Source organism: Cydia pomonella, chromosome 1, assembly GCF_033807575.1.
Source record: "Cydia pomonella isolate Wapato2018A chromosome 1, ilCydPomo1, whole genome shotgun sequence".
Classification (NCBI taxonomy): Eukaryota; Metazoa; Arthropoda; class Insecta; order Lepidoptera; family Tortricidae; genus Cydia; species Cydia pomonella.
Window position 1 is genome coordinate 34,009,053 of NC_084703.1, and position 17,950 is coordinate 34,027,002.

The following is a 17,950-nucleotide window of genomic DNA, read 5'->3' on the forward strand; positions in this document are numbered from 1 at the left end:
TTTTTTTCTGCTGCCATTTTGAACTGTCATTATTCAACTGTCTTCTCGCCAAATTTCAATTGGCGTGTATATTTAAAAGCAATTTTACGGCATATTTAAAGTTACGTGTCGGTAGATATCGTGAAAATGGAGAAGTTAGAGCAAGAGCAGCGTGCTGTGATTAAATACCTGCATAAAAAAGGATTGACACCGAAGCAAATTTATGATGATATGCAAAGTACATTAGAGCGATGGTGAAAAAATGGGCAGCTGAATTCAAGCGTGGACGAGATAGTATCGCAGATGACCCTCGTCCCTGGAGGCCAACAACGGTGACTAACACGGACAATGTGGCAATTATATGCGAAATGATAATGAAAGACCGGTGATTAAAGGTGCGGGAAATAGCTGACATCGTAGGCATCTCTTCCGAAAGAACTCAAAATATTATAGTCAACGAATTAGGTTTTTCCAAGGTGTCGGCGAGATGGGTCCCGAGGCTTCTTTCGGTGGAACAAAAAATCGTTCGCCGTATTAATTCACGTGAATGTCTAGACCTGTATGAAGCCGATACTCAAAACTTTTTGGACAGATTTGTAACTATGGACGAGACGTGGGTCCACCACTATACACCAGAGACCAAAAAGCAATCGAAGCAGTGGGTTCGTCCTGGATCTCCGCCTCCCAAAAAAGCCAAAGCAATTTTGTCGGCCAATAAAGTCATGGCATCTGTTTTCTGGGATGCAAAGGGAATAATAATGGTTGACTATCTCCAGAGAGGTAAAACTATAAATTCCGATTATTATTGCGAGTTATTACGCAGATTACGCGAGGCTCTGAAGATAAAAAGACCTGGAATGTTGACAAAGAAAGTTATCTTCCACCAGGACAATGCACGTGTTCACACGTCACTAAAATCGATGGCGGAGATTGCCAAATGTGGGTTTGAATTATTGCCCCACCCACCCTATTCACCCGATTTAGCACCATCGGACTTTCATCTGTTCCCCAATTTAAAAAAAAAAAACATGGGTGGTATGAGATTTTCAAGCAACGCCGAGTTCCAAGCTGAGGTGGATGCCTATTTTGAAGGTCTCGAGAAAAGCTTCTTCAAAAGTGGTGTAATGGCTCTGGAATCCAGATGGAACAAGTGCATTCAACTCGACGGGGACTATGTAGAAAAATAAAAATAAATTAAAAAAACCTCTGTTTTGTTTTTAATATTTAGGCCGCGAATTTTTCAATCCACCCTCGTACTACCACAAAATAAGTAATAGGGCCGAACAAATATAATTGGAAAAGATCTAATAAAACTTCGTTTAATCGAAAGAAATATTAACGCTTTACTTCTGACTGTCTATTACAGGGGTTCCCAAAGCGTGCGCCGTAGAAAGTAAAGAGGGGCGCCGTGAGTTCTATCATTATCCGAAACCACAAATATTCGCGGGTACCTATTTGAGCGCTCGCATCGGTAAATAATATAGCGTCGTGTCACTCTTTTTCGACCGTGATTTTAAATTTACAAGGGCGCCGTTGCAAAATACTAAACTTGTAACTGCGCCGCATGTTGAAAAAGATTGGGAACCCCTGGTCTATTATATTAACGCTTTACTTCTGGTACCTCAAAAATGGGGAGATCCTGTTTGATTTTCCATAACTGTAATTAATACTTCTCCTGGGTCGCTAATGACAAAATATCCAATGATAGGGCTTCTATACTTAACAATTGCATTCATGCTTGTTCTATCTATCTTAGGGAAATCAATGCAATCAAACAATCAGAGAAAATAATAAAAATCCAATTTATTGATTCTTCACCATCAGAAAAATGCAAAATGTACGTAACATTTTTAGGGACATCGTAGTTTTCTCAGACACAAATTGAGAATGCCAAGAGACATTTTTAGTTATTGGGGCCTGTACTAAAATTCCAATATAATATAATAAGCACTTTAAAGTTTTAAGCTCAGAGTGAGTGGACCAAAGCTTTTTCTGTACCTAAGTTACGTCTTTATTAACGTTGGGAGTGCACTGCAGCATATAAAATTATTATCGCTAAATATCAAGGCAGAAAACAAGAAATTAAAAAGTCCACTACCACTCATCAGCAAAGTGACATATATATATATATATTAAGGGTTTCATATTATTTTCTATTACAAAATTAATAACTGCCATACGAAGGAGAAAAATAATCAAAATGTATAATACAAAAACCTTCTCCCGAGTCATCGTAAATGTCTCTTGGGTCTCCAGAAAAGTGACCTCAGAGAACGATGGCCCAGAAGACATTTAATAAAAAAATACTATTTTTTGTACTATCTACAATAATATTTCAATAAACTAAGTTGCTATAACATATTAGAAATTAGACCCAGGATAGTTCTATTTAGCTTCAAAATAATAATAAACGACTAAATTACGTTCGGAATAGTAACGGTAAGTTAGTGGACCGACAATTAATACATCCTACCTCTTTTCGTACCCCGGACGTAGGGTTTGAGATCCGAATATACGTCAAATATAAGATCCGGATCCAACGACTCATAGGAGCCGGATATTTCGGATATTACGGATCCTTTAAATATGGTCATGGACCTAGCAGAAGCAATTTTCGAATGAAATTTATGAATGACTTCATATCATTTTCACACACTGTGAGGTGTTTATTAGATATGAAGTTTTACCTATCATTTTAGTAACAATACTACGTTTCGGATCTGAACTTAAGACTTTATGCCTAAAATAATCAACGTGTTGAGTATAATTATGACAAAATACGACTCTTTTACTGTTCTATTTGAGAGAAATCAAAAAATCGGATCTAAAAATTTCTTGCATACATAGCGCCTTTTCTAATAGTATCAACGGTACTATAATGTTTTGACTTATCCAAAATAGAAGGTAAAAAGGCCTCTCTCAATAAAAAAAGTCTGGTATGTCTAGCCCACATAGTTCATGAAATAATGGCAAACAAAAGTGCCAATTTTGTTTTCTCTCCTGAAAAATTACCTTTTTTCACATCCGACCATATGAAACTCGAGGCAAAATTATTATTGTTTCCAGTAATTACGAGTATTACAAGGGTTTCGCTCAGTCGCCTTTGAGTCGTCTACTTACCCCCTTATTCATAAACGTCTACTAAAGTTAACAAGCCGCTAATCGTTTGTCCCTTTCCATCATACCAATACGTCGGAAAGGGACAAACGATTATTAGCGGCTTGTTAACTTTAGTAGACGTTTATGAATAAAGGGGTTAGTCATTTCATTACAGGGCTTGTATGTGTTATTATCACTGATTTTGTTTATAGATATGTGTATTATCGTGTCGGTTCCCCTTCTTCTGTTAATTATTTTTTAAAGGAAAATAACACGCACTACTAAGTAAGTAATATTGATATGATTTCGGTCAACTTTAGTCATTATTTGCAATAAGTAACAGGATTTCTATTACTTTTTTATTACTCGTATATGGTTAGGTGACAAGCAAAAATCACTAAATTTTAAAAAATAATTTAAAAAAAGTCAACCTTACTTTAGTAATAATATGGTTCATTGTGTCTATGAACTTGTGGTGATAATTAGTGAGTTTTGCTTGTCATCTGACGATATGACGGAATATCGCTGTAATGCAGACTGAAAGAATGAGCTAGATATTTATTCTAATAAATTGAACTCTATTTAATGAAAACACTATAATTTTGCAGTGCTTTAAAGAGCTACCAAATTAAGCCTGATTAGTGTACAAAGCTCGTGGAAGAAACAGCCGAATTTGAACTAGTCACTGGTCTGAAACAAGAAGACGCTCTTTCGCCAATGCTTTTCAACTTAGCACTCTAATACATCGTCCAAAAATTGGTTGTGGGGCTGTTGACTTGAACATAGTTAAGATCATTGGATAAGCTGATGACTTGGGGCTATAGGCTCAAAACAAAACCGACCTGGAGGCCAGGGACAGGATCGTAGAGTAGGAAGAAGAGAAGATTGGTCTCAGAATCAACCAAAAGAAAAGAGAAAAATCTCCTAATGAAAAGGTCAGCACATCAGCGTGAAAAAAGTCGGAGCAACTACCTACAAAGGTGTGAATGGTGTTAGGTATCTTGGTTGCACAGTGCCGGATGTTCCCAACCGAAGGGAAGAGGAGATAGATGTTCCAATCCAAAATGCCCTAACCGAGCCATCACCGAGTTCTAATAGTGTCCAAGTTAATCAGTAGACTGACCAAGATTCGAGTCTACGAGTATAAGGCACAGTAATTAGATGTTGATGTATTGGTAAATTTCACACTTGGACTCTGACTCGAAAAAAAAGAGAACAAGCTCTTAATGATGAAGACGAATTCTGGCGGAAGATTCTGAGACCTATCAGAGATGAATATAGAAGTTGGAGGCTTAGGAAAAATAGGGAGCTAGAGAGCTAGTTGCGGCACCCGATATAATTGGCAAAATTATAGCCGCACGACTTCGCTGGCTCGCTGACTTGGACAGGCCAGGAGAGAAGAGAGGTGAGGCACTAGATGTACTTCCACATATGAACCAGTTAATCCATATATAAAGCCTCCTTATTAAGTACGCTTTTAAAGATAACATTATGTTAGCTATCATAGTAATCAATTAAAATTGGTTGGGGTAACGTCTTTGTATTAAAACATAGTTAAATGCGTTATTTCTGTGTTATCTAAATTATCCGTTTGTTCGGATATTCCGAGTTGTATTATTCGAATATTTTCGGATATTATTATAGGCGGATATTCAGATAATTTGAATATCCGAATAATCGGATTGCATGCCATATTTGACAAATGATTAAAACTTTTAGAACGCAATTTGACTTTGACTAAACGTGTTCATTATGTGTCGAAGGATGACAGTAAATTTACTGTGGCTACAAAGTTTTAATTGACAATCCACCCCTATTTCAAATTCTCTTTGGTTTGGTTTGGGGTAGATTCAATTCAAAGTTTGTACGGAACCCTCGGTGCGCGAGTAAAATGAACTCTCACTTGACCGGTTTTATTTTAAATAACGTGAGTAAATACAATTTTAGTATTATTAAATAATCTAAAGTTTATTTTATACATAATCTAATTGTAATAGGTTGCGTTATTAAAAAATAGGTCCAATCCATGGTTGCCTAAATTAATCGATTTTGACCTAAAATCCAGGCAACCATGGACTGGTCCGGCTTCAGAGTTGAATACTACAAACCGGACAAGTGCGGGTCGGACTCTCCCACCGAGGGTTCCGTACCTTTTAGTAATAGTTGTTATAGCGGCAACAGAAATACATCATCTGTGAAAATTTCAACTGTCTAGCTATCACGGTTCATGATATACAGCCTGGTGACAGACGGACGGACAGACGGACAGCAGCGGAGTCTTAAAAATAGGGTCCCGTTTTACCCTTTGGGTACAGAACCCTAATAAAAACAGTAGAAATAGAGTATGAAGCCCGACCAGAAATATATGATCATTGTCAAGAGGGCGCTGCACGCTGTTATTCTCATGTATAGGGTGACAGTTCAGTTTAGTATGAAAAATTTAGTTTCAATTAAATTCCACAATAAGGCGCGTGATCATATATTACTGGTCAGGCTTTACAATTTAGAGTGCTTTAATAAATAATTATAAGTCGATTAATGTTTCAGTAAACTGCCAATTTTCCTCAGTAGTTACTATTGGTAAAAGGTGGGGAAAATACCCCAGTAGTTATCACTGGTAACAACTTGGTGGTAAATATTAAGTAGAACCCCATAAAACAATTTATTGTAATTAGATTATCTGAAGTAAAATGGGTGTGCAGCAAACGCATCGCGTTTATCGCATAAAACAACCGTGCGCTTTAGGCTGCTGGTACTGTCTGATTCCAAATATATAACGAAAATTCTACAGTCGCAGAGATTCGGCATTTTTGCAACGTGTGTTTTGTATCTTTATTCGCGTATAACTAACGTTTACCTCGTTATAGTACGTATCGTAGTCGTCGCTTTGGAAATAATCTTCCGCTTCTTCGTCGTTCGCCTCTTGACGTTGCTCGTCATCGTGGATGAGAACACGGTTCGTAACTTCTCGTTCAGCGGACTGTGGTTTTCGCTGTTCGGTGGCCTCAACAATTTTACTGTCCGTTTTCATTGCCAAAGCATTATCAGCGCGTGCGTTGACTTGTAGATGTTTAGGTAACCTCAATAAAGCCATGCTTTTCGGTTTCTCTTCAATCTCCTTTTCCTCCCTTACAGCCTGAGCTCCTGTAGCTTGTAATTTCTAAAAAAACAAAACGCCACATTTAAGAATCAAAAGTGAATTAAATGGATATACTAATTTACGAAACGAGCTCGCATTAGACCGGTTTTTGGCGTTGAAACTCTAGGTCCATAGGGCGAACAGGTTTTTTGCAGTTGACGAATCTGGTGACCGAAGAGCTGGTGGCTTTCTCGCATAACGTATGAGTATTGCGATACAACAAGGAAATGCCGCTAGCATCCTTGCCTCAAGGGTTAAGATTTAAACTAGTTATAGTAATCCTCTGTACCTATATATGAATATATCCATTATGTATATTGTTATTACAAATGTGTAGGTAATCACTTCAAGACACGCATCTCATACCAGTACGCATTCATTGACTTTATCGAAGAATTCAGTCGCCATCTCCAGAGTCTTAAAACGCACTGTCTCCTCTCCACTTAAAGAGTCTCATTAGAGCTGTCTGTAATATCTTTGCAGAGCTCGAACAGGCGTCGAAAAAGGATGCTGCCCTCCAGTTCTGGATGAGGCTTGGCCTTCAGCTTCGCTTCGCGTTTCTGGCTTTTATACTGTCCACAAGAAATTTCCCTGATACGGCTTACCCACTTTTTTAACTTAAAATAAAAGATCTGTCACCGGGCGAAAGTGCTGGCTTTTCTTTTATTTTTTTAGCTTTATGCAATTATTCTCCCAGAAGTTATGTATATGTTATGATAGTTATCCATATGTTATGGATCAGGAAGTGTCTACCCCTTCCCAGAAAATAGCCTTTAACTAGCTTAATCGTTTATCGAATAACCCCGACGGTTTTCTTTCCCTTTGAATTGATTACCTGTTAACTTTATGTAGCTCTAGGAAGGGGTTTCCCTTCCAGAGCTACCGCTACAAATGAAAGGGAAGTAAATAAATAACCAAATATCCCCTTCTTAATTCAAAAATATATGATGCAAGTACCTGTGCTTTCAACGCGCTAGACCTTCACTTTGAACATTAATTTTCAATATTGATTTTATTTAACGGCTTTAGTACGCCCAGCCTTATGAAATACCCCTTCCAAAACCCTCGAGGGGGATACCGTCCCTGGCATGGATTTCAGATTGAGAGGTGTATCTCTGATTGTTGGAATAACTGTCTAAAATGGTCTTTACTTATATGTGCAAACAAAAAGTAACCCTATGACATTTCCTTCAAAATGTATTCATTTCTTTCTTAAGAAATGTACAGGAACGAACTGGAGTGGAATCTAGCTAGAACGTTATTAAAAAAAACAAATGTAGTTATACCCACAATATACTACATGCGATTTATTTGCATTTGATAGTATTATATCACTATTAGGACAATAATGAGTGCTTAACCGTCACAAAGTGGATTTGCGATGAAGAGTAACGAATTTTGTCTACTTTGAGTGCGAACCCTTCTCCGTTGACGTATTGCGGCAGACTAAGATGGTGAAAACGCGTAGAAATTACAGGTATCTTAAACAATGGTGTGTTTAGACTTGGCATGAGTGACAATTTTTCAGACGGAAAATTAAGTCGTTCACGTGACAAGATCAAAATCTGCGTTCTCTCTAGGATAATTTCACTGTAACCGAGCTTGCAATGTCACGCTATTTTACGTAGGAGGGAAATGAAATTTTCACATGTGTTCACTTATGTAATAGATAGTTAATTTTATCAAATTCTAATAGAAGTGTCTTTTCCGTATTACGTAACATACTTTAAAAAAAATCACTTGTATTGTTGTCACAATAACTAAATAAAACGAGTCCGACTCGCGCACGAAGGGTTCCGTACCATTATTTATAAAAACGGCAAACAAATTATGTTTGTTGAGCCCCCCTTAAATATTTATTTTATTCTGTTTTTAGTATTTGTTGTTATAGCGGCAACAGAAATACATCATCTGTGAAAATTTCAACTGTCTAGCTATCACGGTTCATGAGACACAGCCTGGTGACAGACGGACGGACGGAAAGCGAAGTCTCACTAATATGGTCCCGTTTGACCCTTTGGGTACGGAACCCTAAAAATGATCTGTCGTGAAACTGTCCAGTAGGTAGACAACTCTTTCTGACAAATATTCAGTTACATCGTATTTTAAATTCCTTTATTAATTGTTTTAGCTATTTACTTTATGTTCCTACTTGCGTATGTATAATAAAGTTTTAAGGCGAAGGGTAGGGCAAGCTCATTCCATACAAACTTTGTGCGCGTTTTTCTTCGTTTGTGTTTGCGTTACAGTTATTATTTTTGGTAAATATGCTTATTTTTCTGTTAGCTAGGGCTTGATGTATTATTTTTTTTTAATTATTTTTTTGTATTTATTTATTTTTTAATAAAGATAAATTTTACATCAAATTCAGCGTATATCCAATATGTTTATATTGAATATACGCAGAAATAAAAGCATAAATGAAATTAAATGCTATAGTGCCAAAACTAACGAATAAAACTTGCACAAGGTTTGTATGGAGAATGCCTTGTCCTACCCTGCGCCTTAAAGTGAACGCGTGTCTAAACTAAATGCGTGTAGGTACTTAGGTACCTACCAACTTCAGCAAGGTCCGCCTTGCGACACAAAAAAATTTTTCAAATACAATTATTAGGCAAAAATGGTTAGCAAGATTATTTTTTATATAGAAGGAACTGGGCTATTCACAGGTATTTTTTTTTCTAGAGCCTCATAGTTTTATTTTTGTATTTATGAAAAAAAAGTGTGAAGAAGTTTTTTGAATTTTGAAATTATCTAATTTTTGTATGGGCAAGTGAATATTTAGTCATAGACATGAAATCTTCATCCTCGAATTATACGAAAAAGACACCAAACTTGATATAGTTGCTAGATGTATGCAGATATATAGCATAGAGTGAGGCGCGCCGGAGGCACTTTTCCGCGTGTCTACGGCGCTTAAGACCATTGTGAGTTCGCTGTGATAACAACTCTTCGTACTAAGTATTTGAAAAATATATAATAAATATTTGCATTTTCTAAGCTTAACGCGAGGATTACAGCTTACACAGCCACTAGTTTACATTACTTCGCACTTGACATATATCTGTGCATAGTTTTGGTTATTTTTTGTCATTTATTATTTAATCATATTATCCAAGTTAACCGCCACAATGACACTGACAACAGTGACAACCTGTCATTAAGGGCTATGTCAGCAGTCCGCAGCGTGCGCGCCAGCGGCAGCGCCCTACTAGCGGTCGTCGCGTCGCAGACTGACTTGACTCTCCATTTTTGTGGTTGTCATTGAATGCAGCAGTGTCCCAAAAATGGGTTTAATAATAATTATAGGTATTCATTAATTTATGAGGGACAAGGTACTTACTTTTTGCCCGAATATGATATTAGATATTGAATTTAGTTAATTTAAAATTGAGTAACTATATTTTATTTCTTTATTTTTTTTTTTTTCCTACAAGTTAGTTAACATTTTAATTTTAAGTTTGTATTTTAATTTTTGTTTGAAAACTTGGATGAGCCATGTTGCTTAAAATAAATGCAATACAATACAATTAAAATTATTGCCAGTGGAAGAAATGAGTTTCAATGAAATTCCGCAATATGGCGCATGATCATATTAGTAGGAGATACGTGAAGGAATATCTACCCTCATCAGTTTTTTTATTTGTGATGAGAAATAAATGATAAATAATATTCACATAGACACATTGCAAATAGATTGCCTAGTATGACTGCGTACGGCCCAAAAATTTTTTTTTTTTACTTTTTTGGGTTCCGTACCAAAAGGAACCGTTATGGTGCGATTCTGTCCGTCTGTATGTCTGTCACATAGCTAAATATCTTGAGAACCACTTAAGCTATCGATTTGAAATTTGAAATAGTTATGAGCAACGTCATAACTATTTCAAATTTCGACGACAGACATAATGTCATTTTTGCAACGTGTTTTATTTACTGTTTATGAATATAATGAAAGAGAACAACATGTTGTGCCGACCGACCCCACTTAACGCGGGATAAGGACAGGAAGAAGAAGAAGAAATACCAAAAGGTTTAATGTCATGTGACCCGCGCTTAATTTACATTTGTATCTTTCTTCACGTATAACTAACGTTTACCTCATTATAGTACGTATCGTAGTCTTCGCCTTGGTAATAAACTTGCTCGTGTTCATAATCTTCCGCTTCTTCGTCGTTTGTCTCTTGACGTTGCTCGTCATCGTGGATGAGAACACGGTTCGTAACTTCTCGTTCAGCGGACTCTGGTTTTGGCTGTTCGGTGGCCTCAACAATTTTACTGTACGTTTTCATTTCCAAAGCATTATCAGCGCGTGCGCCGACTTGTAGATGTTTAGGTAACCTCAATAAAGCCATGCTTTTCGGCTTCTCTTCAATCTCCTTTTCCTCCCTTACAGCCTGAGCTTCTGTAGCTTGTAATTTCTAAAAAAACAAAACGCCACATTTAAGAATCAAAAGTGAATTAAATTGATATACTAATTTACGAAACGAACTCGCATTAGACCGGTTTTTGGCGTTGAAACTCTAGGTCCATAGGGCGAACAGGTTTTTTGCAGTTGACGTAACTGGTGATCGAAGAGCTGGTGGCTTCCTCGCATAACGTATGAGTATTGCGATACAACGAGGAAATGCCGCCAGCATCCTTGCCTCAAGAGCGTTCCATGTTTCCGAATAAAAGCAGTTGAAGGAGTCGCCGTCGTCGGATACGGCGAGGAGGACTATATACATAATACTTATTAGTACTTATTCATAATTAATTTATCTATCGTAAACAAGTCAATAATAGTTAAATAAGTAATTATTATATTATAAGTTTATAACTTTATAGACAGCCTATGACTACTCGCCTACCTCTATATTTCATACGTAAAGCGCGAAGCGGAGCGCTTTGGATTGCGCTCATATGAAAAAAAAATAGTATATTGAATCAATAGGAAATTCCATAAGAGCGAAAGAGAAGTTTAGCACACAGTTCCCCACGTGAAACAGAAGATGTTCTATGAAGAAAGACGTAAAATTGGAGCAGCGCTCTTAGTCCGTTTGACCTTGTGCCTTCTGGACGAATGCGCGCGCACTCCGCGCGCCATATTACGATTATACCTTTTACCTTAGTATTTTTTAAAGTACGCGCGGAAAGTGAGAGTCAGAATGGCGGGTGTACCTAAATAAAATAAAATTAAAACCATACCATATTTTTGTACCTAATTTGTACTATTTAGTACCTCCTTTGAAAAAAATTGTACCTCACGGTACTTAAAGTTCCTGACATCCTGCCACCCTGACAGTCAGAATAGCGGGTGTACTTTATTACGCTATATTCACGTGGTTATTGATAAATTCTATAAAAGCCGAATTTTTGTACCTTTATTGTACCTTCATATTCAATTATAATATGAGCCATTTTATTTGTGGTTTCCAAGTTTTACTCATTTATATTTTTCTTGCTATTACACTTTTGCAGGCGTTATAATTTTTAGTTAACATTTTAATTTTAAGTTTGTATTTTAATTTTTGTTTAAAAACTTGGATGAGCCATGTTGCTTAAAATAAATGCAATACAATACAATTACAATTATTGCCAGTGGAAGAAATGAGTTTCAATGAAATTCCGCAACATGATCATATTAGTAGGAGATTCGTGAAGGAATATCTACCCTCATCAGTTTTTTTATTTGTGATGAGAAATAAATGATAAATAATATTCACATAGACACATTGCAAATAGATTGCCTAGTATGACTGCGTACGGCCCAAATTTTTTTTTTTTTTTTTACTTTTTTGGGTTCCGTACCAAAAGGAACCGTTATGGTGCGATTCTGTCCGTCTGTCTGTCTGTCACAGAGCTAAATATCTTGAGAACCACTTAAGCTATCGATTTGAAATTTGAAATAGTTATGAGCAACGTCATAACGTATTTCAAATTTCGACGACAGACAATGTCATTTTTGCAACGTGTTTTATTTACTGTTTATGAATATAATGGAAGAGAAGAACATGTTGTGCCGACCGACCCCACTTAACGTGGGATAAGGACAGGAAGAAGAAGAAGAAGAAGAAGAAATACCAAAAGGTTTAATGTCATGTGAACCGCGCCTTATTTAAATTTGTATCTTTCTTCACATATAACTAACGTTTACCTCATTATAGTACGTATCGTAGTCGTCGCCTTGGTAATAAACTTGCTCGTGTTCATAATCTTCCGCTTCTTCGTCGTTTGTCTCTTGACGTTGCTCGTCATCGTGGATGAGAACACGGTTCGTAACTTCTCGTTCAGCGGACTCTGTTTTTGACTGTTCGGTGGCCTCAACAATTTTACTGTACGTTTTCATTTCCAAAGCATTATCAGCGCGTGCGCCGACTTGTAGATGCTTGGGTAACCTCAATAAAGCCATGCTTTTCGGCTTCTCTTCAATCTCCTTTTCCTCCCTTACAGCCCGAGCTCCTGTAGCTTGTAATTTCTAAAAAAACAAAACGCCACATTTAAGAATCAAAACTGAATTAAATTGATATACTAATTTACGAAACGAACTCGCATTTCAACTCGGAAACCACAAATAAAACTGCTCATATTATAATTGAATATGAAGGTACAAAAAAGGTACAAAAATTTGGCTTTTATAGAATTTACTCGTATCAATAACCACGGGAACATAGCGTAATAAAGTACACCCGCCATTCTGACAGCCAAAACCCAGAGTCCGCTGAACGAGAAGTTACGAGCCGTGTTCTCATCCACGATAACGAGCAACGTCAAGAGACAAACGACGAAGAAGCGGAAGATTATGAACACGAGCAAGTTTATTACCAAGGCGACGACTACGATACGTACTATAACGAGGTAAACGTTAGTTATACGTGAAGAAAGATACAAATTTAAATTAGGCGCGGTTCACATGACATTAAACCTTTTGGTATTTCTTCTTCTTCTTCTTCTTCCTGCCGTTATCCCACGTTAAGTGGGGTCGGTCGGCACAACATGTTCTTCTCTTCCATTATATTCATAAACAGTAAATAAAACTCGTTGCAAAAATTACATTAAGTCTGTCGTCGAAATTTGAAATAGTTATGACGTTGCTCATAACTATTTCAAATTTCAAATCGATAGCTTAAGTGGTTCTCAAGATATTTAGCTATGTGACAGACAGACAGACGGACAGAATCGCACCATAACGGTTCCTTTTGGTACGGAACCCAAAAAAATAAAAAATAATTTTTTTTGGGCCGTACGCAGTCATACTAGGCAATCTATTTGCAATGTGTCTATGTGAATATTATTTATCATTTATTTCTCATCACAAATAAAAAAACTGATGAGGGTAGATATTCCTTCACGTATCTCCTACTAATATGATCATGCGCCATGTTGCGGAATTTCATTGAAACTCATTTCTTCCACTGGCAATAATTGTAATTGTATTGTATTGCATTTATTTTAAGCAACATGGCTCATCCAAGTTTTCAAACAAAAATTAAAATACAAACTTAAAATTAAAATGTTAACTAAAAATTATAACGCCTGCAAAAGTGTAATAGCAAGAAAAATATAAATGAGTAAAACTTGGAAACCACAAATAAAATGGCTCATATTATAATTGAATATGAAGGTACAATAAAGGTACAAAAATTCGGCTTTTATAGAATTTATCAATAACCACGTGAATATAGCGTAATAAAGTACACCCGCTATTCTGACTGTCAGGGTGGCAGGATGTCAGGAACTTTAAGTACCGTGAGGTACATTTTTTTTCAAAGGCGGTACTAAATAGTACAAATTAGGTACAAAAATATGGTATGGTTTTTATTTCATTTTATTTAGGTACACCCGCCATTCTGACTCTCACTTTCCGCGCGTACTTTAAAAAATACTAAGGTAAAAGGTATAATCGTAATATGGCGCGCGGAGTGCGCGCGCATTCGTCCAGAAGGCACAAGGTCAAACGGACTAAGAGCGCTGCTCCAATTTTACGTCTTTCTTCATAGAACATCTTCTGTTTCACGTGGGGAACTGTGTGCTAAACTTCTCTTTCGCTCTTATGGAATTTCCTATTGATTCAATATACTATTTTTTTTTCATATGAGCGCAATCCAAAGCGCTCCGCTTCGCGCGTTACGTATGAAATATAGCGGTAGGCGAGTAGTCATAGGCTGTCTATAAACTTATAATAATTACTTATTTAACTATTATTGACTTGTTTACGATAGATACATTAATTATGAATAAGTACTAATAAGTATTATATATATATATATATATATATATATATATATATAGTCCTCCTCGCCGTATCCGACGACGGCGACTCCTTCAACTGCTTTTATTCGGAAACATGGAACGCTCTAAAATGACTTGCAAAGCCAAATATGGTTTTGAAAATGCAATCGCATGGTGCGCAATGAAGCTGGCCAGCTGGGTTGTAGGTATAGGTAATAAGTATTAATTAGGTACTATAATTTCATTATGATTATTTATGGGAGTGCACTGCACAAGCGCTCTTTAAGGCGGGCCGCTAGTGTGTATATTGTTATTACAAATGTGTAGGTATCACTTAAAAACACGGCATCTCATACCCGTACGCATTCCTTGACTTTATCGAAGAATTCAGTCGCCATCTCCAAAGTCTTAAACCGCACTGCAAGCGTCTCCTGGTCCCCGGCGGGGTTCTCCGCGTAGTTGCGCCCGGCCCATGTCCACGCGCGATCGCTCTTGCTCATCGGCAGCAACTCTAGGTCCATGAAGATAAGCATGTTCAGCACAGCCTTGTGTACCTGTCCACCAGAGCAAATTACAAATAGGTAAATAAATAAATAATAAAATATAGAAATGTAAATAAAGACAACATTCAAGTACACATACCTGTTCCCGTCTAAACAGCAGTCGGTAAGTCTTTTTCTCAGGGTGATACAATATTTTTAGCTCTCCAACCCCTCGTTCCTTCCATTCGCGAGTGGCGTCGTTATATCTGAACAGCTTACAACGCCTTCCAAACAATTTCTCCTGGCATAACAAAATAAATTGGATTTGATATAAATAATATATGTGTTAGAAAGATTACAACGAACATACATGTTCATTCAAGAAAATTCATAAAATTAGGGGAAATAATTTGTGTAGTTTTGTAAATTGTAGTCTATTCGATAAACTGAAAACGGTGAAAAATAGAGATACTACTCCTAAAAATACGTGTGATACCTCAATAGATTTGTAATTATGCCCAGAAAAATATATTCTAAGCGTTTATTAGCACACAAAAAATATCACAGGTATTAACAAAAAAAGGGGAAAAAAGTAGGTATTTCTTATTTCCCCTAAATCTCAAAAAGTATTAATATTTAAGAAAACAAAATTAATAGTCTCAAATTAATATCACAATTATCATAAACCTCCAAAAACCTACTACGACTAATATCAGGTTTTACGCTCATTAAAGCACTGAATCACAGTAAGTATGGCATTGCCACTTATGCTCGATCCGGCCTGAAAGTGCTGAGCGTCATATACGCTAATGATTCGCAAAATAGCTTTATAATGGTCACCCAGCTTGACGACTTCAAGATTGCTAACATCCACTGGGTCGGTAATGGGATGCCCACCTTCCCACACCCATGCCATGCATTTATACTAAAGACTTCAATAATCATCACTCATCATGGCAATACGCAACGAGTGACACAAATGGGCTAACCCTGGCACAATGGGCTGAATCAAGCAATCTCTTTTTAGTTTTCAATGCCAAGGACAGGGACAGGAGCACTTTCCATTTAGCTCGCTGGAAAAAAAGACTAAAATCCGGATCTGACCTTTGTTACTAAAACCCCTTAGGTACACCACTTCCAACAGACAGGCTCGTCCTTCAGGATTTCCCCAACAGCCAACATAGACTCACTAAATCAATGCCACTCACACGTTGGAACTCCAACCGTGCAGACGGGCCTAATTATGCAGCAAAATTGGACGCAGGCGTCCGATTTATCCCTCTGACAGCACATAACTACACACGTTTCGTGGGATTGATTATGTCCTCTTCTAAGGTCCATCTGTCACGGTGGGCTGGATGGCTCGAAAAGAGGACATTCGCACTTTTTTCAGAAAATCATTTTTGAAAAATGCTATCCGAAAGAGAATTATATAAGGAACAATAAATGTGGTATACATTTTTTCGAAATAAGGCATATTGACAGCAGAAAAAATAGAATCTGTTTTTTTGTATGGGACCCAAAAATAGGTATCTTGTTTCTCAGAAACTATTAGAGGTCCCGTCTTCTACCTTTCAAGACTTTGTTTTTCTACTTTTATAGAGTAGGAAACGATAAGCAGATTTTTTATACAGGTGCTGGTTTTTTTTAGTCCAGTAAAAAGTCCACACATTTTTGATTTCTCCTCGGCTCCTGTGCTGCCTCCTACAGTTCATGCACGCTCCCTATTCACTATGTTCAACTAACGTGTCGCCTCGAGAAAACCAGTATAACGATATGATCTCAGTTGATAGGGATCTCGAGGTTTCACTTCTGATGGTTTTTCGGAAAAGACAGGTACGCTTGACAAGAGATAATGTAATCACTGGTAATTCGTAGTTACTCCTGGTATTTATATATTCCAATCGTTCACCGAGCGCACGGCTCAATAGAACCAATAAAAAAGTGTGAACCCTGTTTATTCATAGTTACGATACGTATACGGATTCACTTATATTGGACAAGTTGTAGGTCATGGGATAAGCGCCTTCAACGTCTGTCATTAGGTAGAGCGTCAGGAAACAAATATTTATAAAATATATACGTAATTAAAATAAATAGGCACTATATTTATTTTATGGAAAACAAATTTTTTTTCGCTAACACACTAAATAAAATATGTAAAACCGTATGAATTTTATATGTAAAACCGATAGTTTATCTATACAATTTAAAAAAATATGCGTAGAGGGCGGTATAAAAAGGAAAAACATAATGTATGGAGAGAAAAAAATTGAATCAAAACGAAACCGAACATACTTTTTAGTTTTCACAATTCAATCGCTAGGCATTTCCACTGCTGCAGCTCGTTTTAACCCTTTGGCCGCCGTTGTCCGGTATACAAGACAACGACAGTACGATTCACTCGCGCCGTCGTCTTGTATACAAGACAAAGTTTCAACCGCTTACTAAATGGTAAAATAATAGAAATTGGAAACCCTTTTGTACTCATGTCAACTTGTTGACCCTTTGTTTTTTAAGCAGCTATATGAATCCATTATTTCATAATAAAGGATTTAAAAAATATGCTTATAATTTCTACGTTTTTCGGTGTCACTGTCGCCGTAGGCATGTATAAAAGACAGCTAGGGATGGGAAAGTTCTATCGATGTGCAATTTTTTTAAATAAATATGATTTCACGAGTCTGGTTTTATTTAATCGTTCAAACATTTAATCGCCAATTATTGTCATTGTTGGTAACTACTCGTAGTAACTAGGTATATGTCGAGAAAGAGAGATATAGTTATAGATAAAGTTTAGGCAGCTTCTTCAGTAAATGAGTCAGACAAGTAAATCGACCATTTCGGTTTATTTGCCGAATAAATTATTGACCGCAGCGACAGCGGAGGTCTACATTTTAACTCGATTTGCTTTTTGTATGTCCGGATGTTCTCCTCTACAGGTCGCAATTTTCAACCGATTCTTGTGAAAATTTGTAACCAGATTCTATGATAAACCATTTTTTTTGTCGATCCAGTTTTTGGAAATTATGTAAAATGCGGA

The 17,950-nt window shown here is 36.9% G+C and overlaps 1 protein-coding gene across 5 annotated transcripts in view; it reads right to left on the minus strand.

Moving 5' to 3' along the window:
- Window positions 1-17,950, minus strand: part of LOC133520633 (E3 SUMO-protein ligase RanBP2-like) — a 52,356-nt gene that overhangs the window by 10,758 nt on the left and 23,648 nt on the right. For 2 of the 5 annotated variants that reach the window (XM_061855199.1, XM_061855173.1), the window contains exons 7-11: window positions 15,068-15,208; window positions 14,782-14,979; window positions 12,351-12,671; window positions 10,315-10,635; window positions 5,936-6,238 (exon numbers count right to left, since the gene is read on the minus strand). In XM_061855199.1, the coding sequence (XP_061711183.1) occupies window positions 5,936-6,238; window positions 10,315-10,635; window positions 12,351-12,671; window positions 14,782-14,979; window positions 15,068-15,208 (1,284 nt within the window). The remainder of the gene's footprint in view (window positions 1-5,935; window positions 6,239-10,314; window positions 10,636-12,350; window positions 12,672-14,781; window positions 14,980-15,067; window positions 15,209-17,950) is intronic. The other 3 variants (XM_061855191.1, XM_061855182.1, XM_061855208.1) reach the window with 3 other exon arrangements.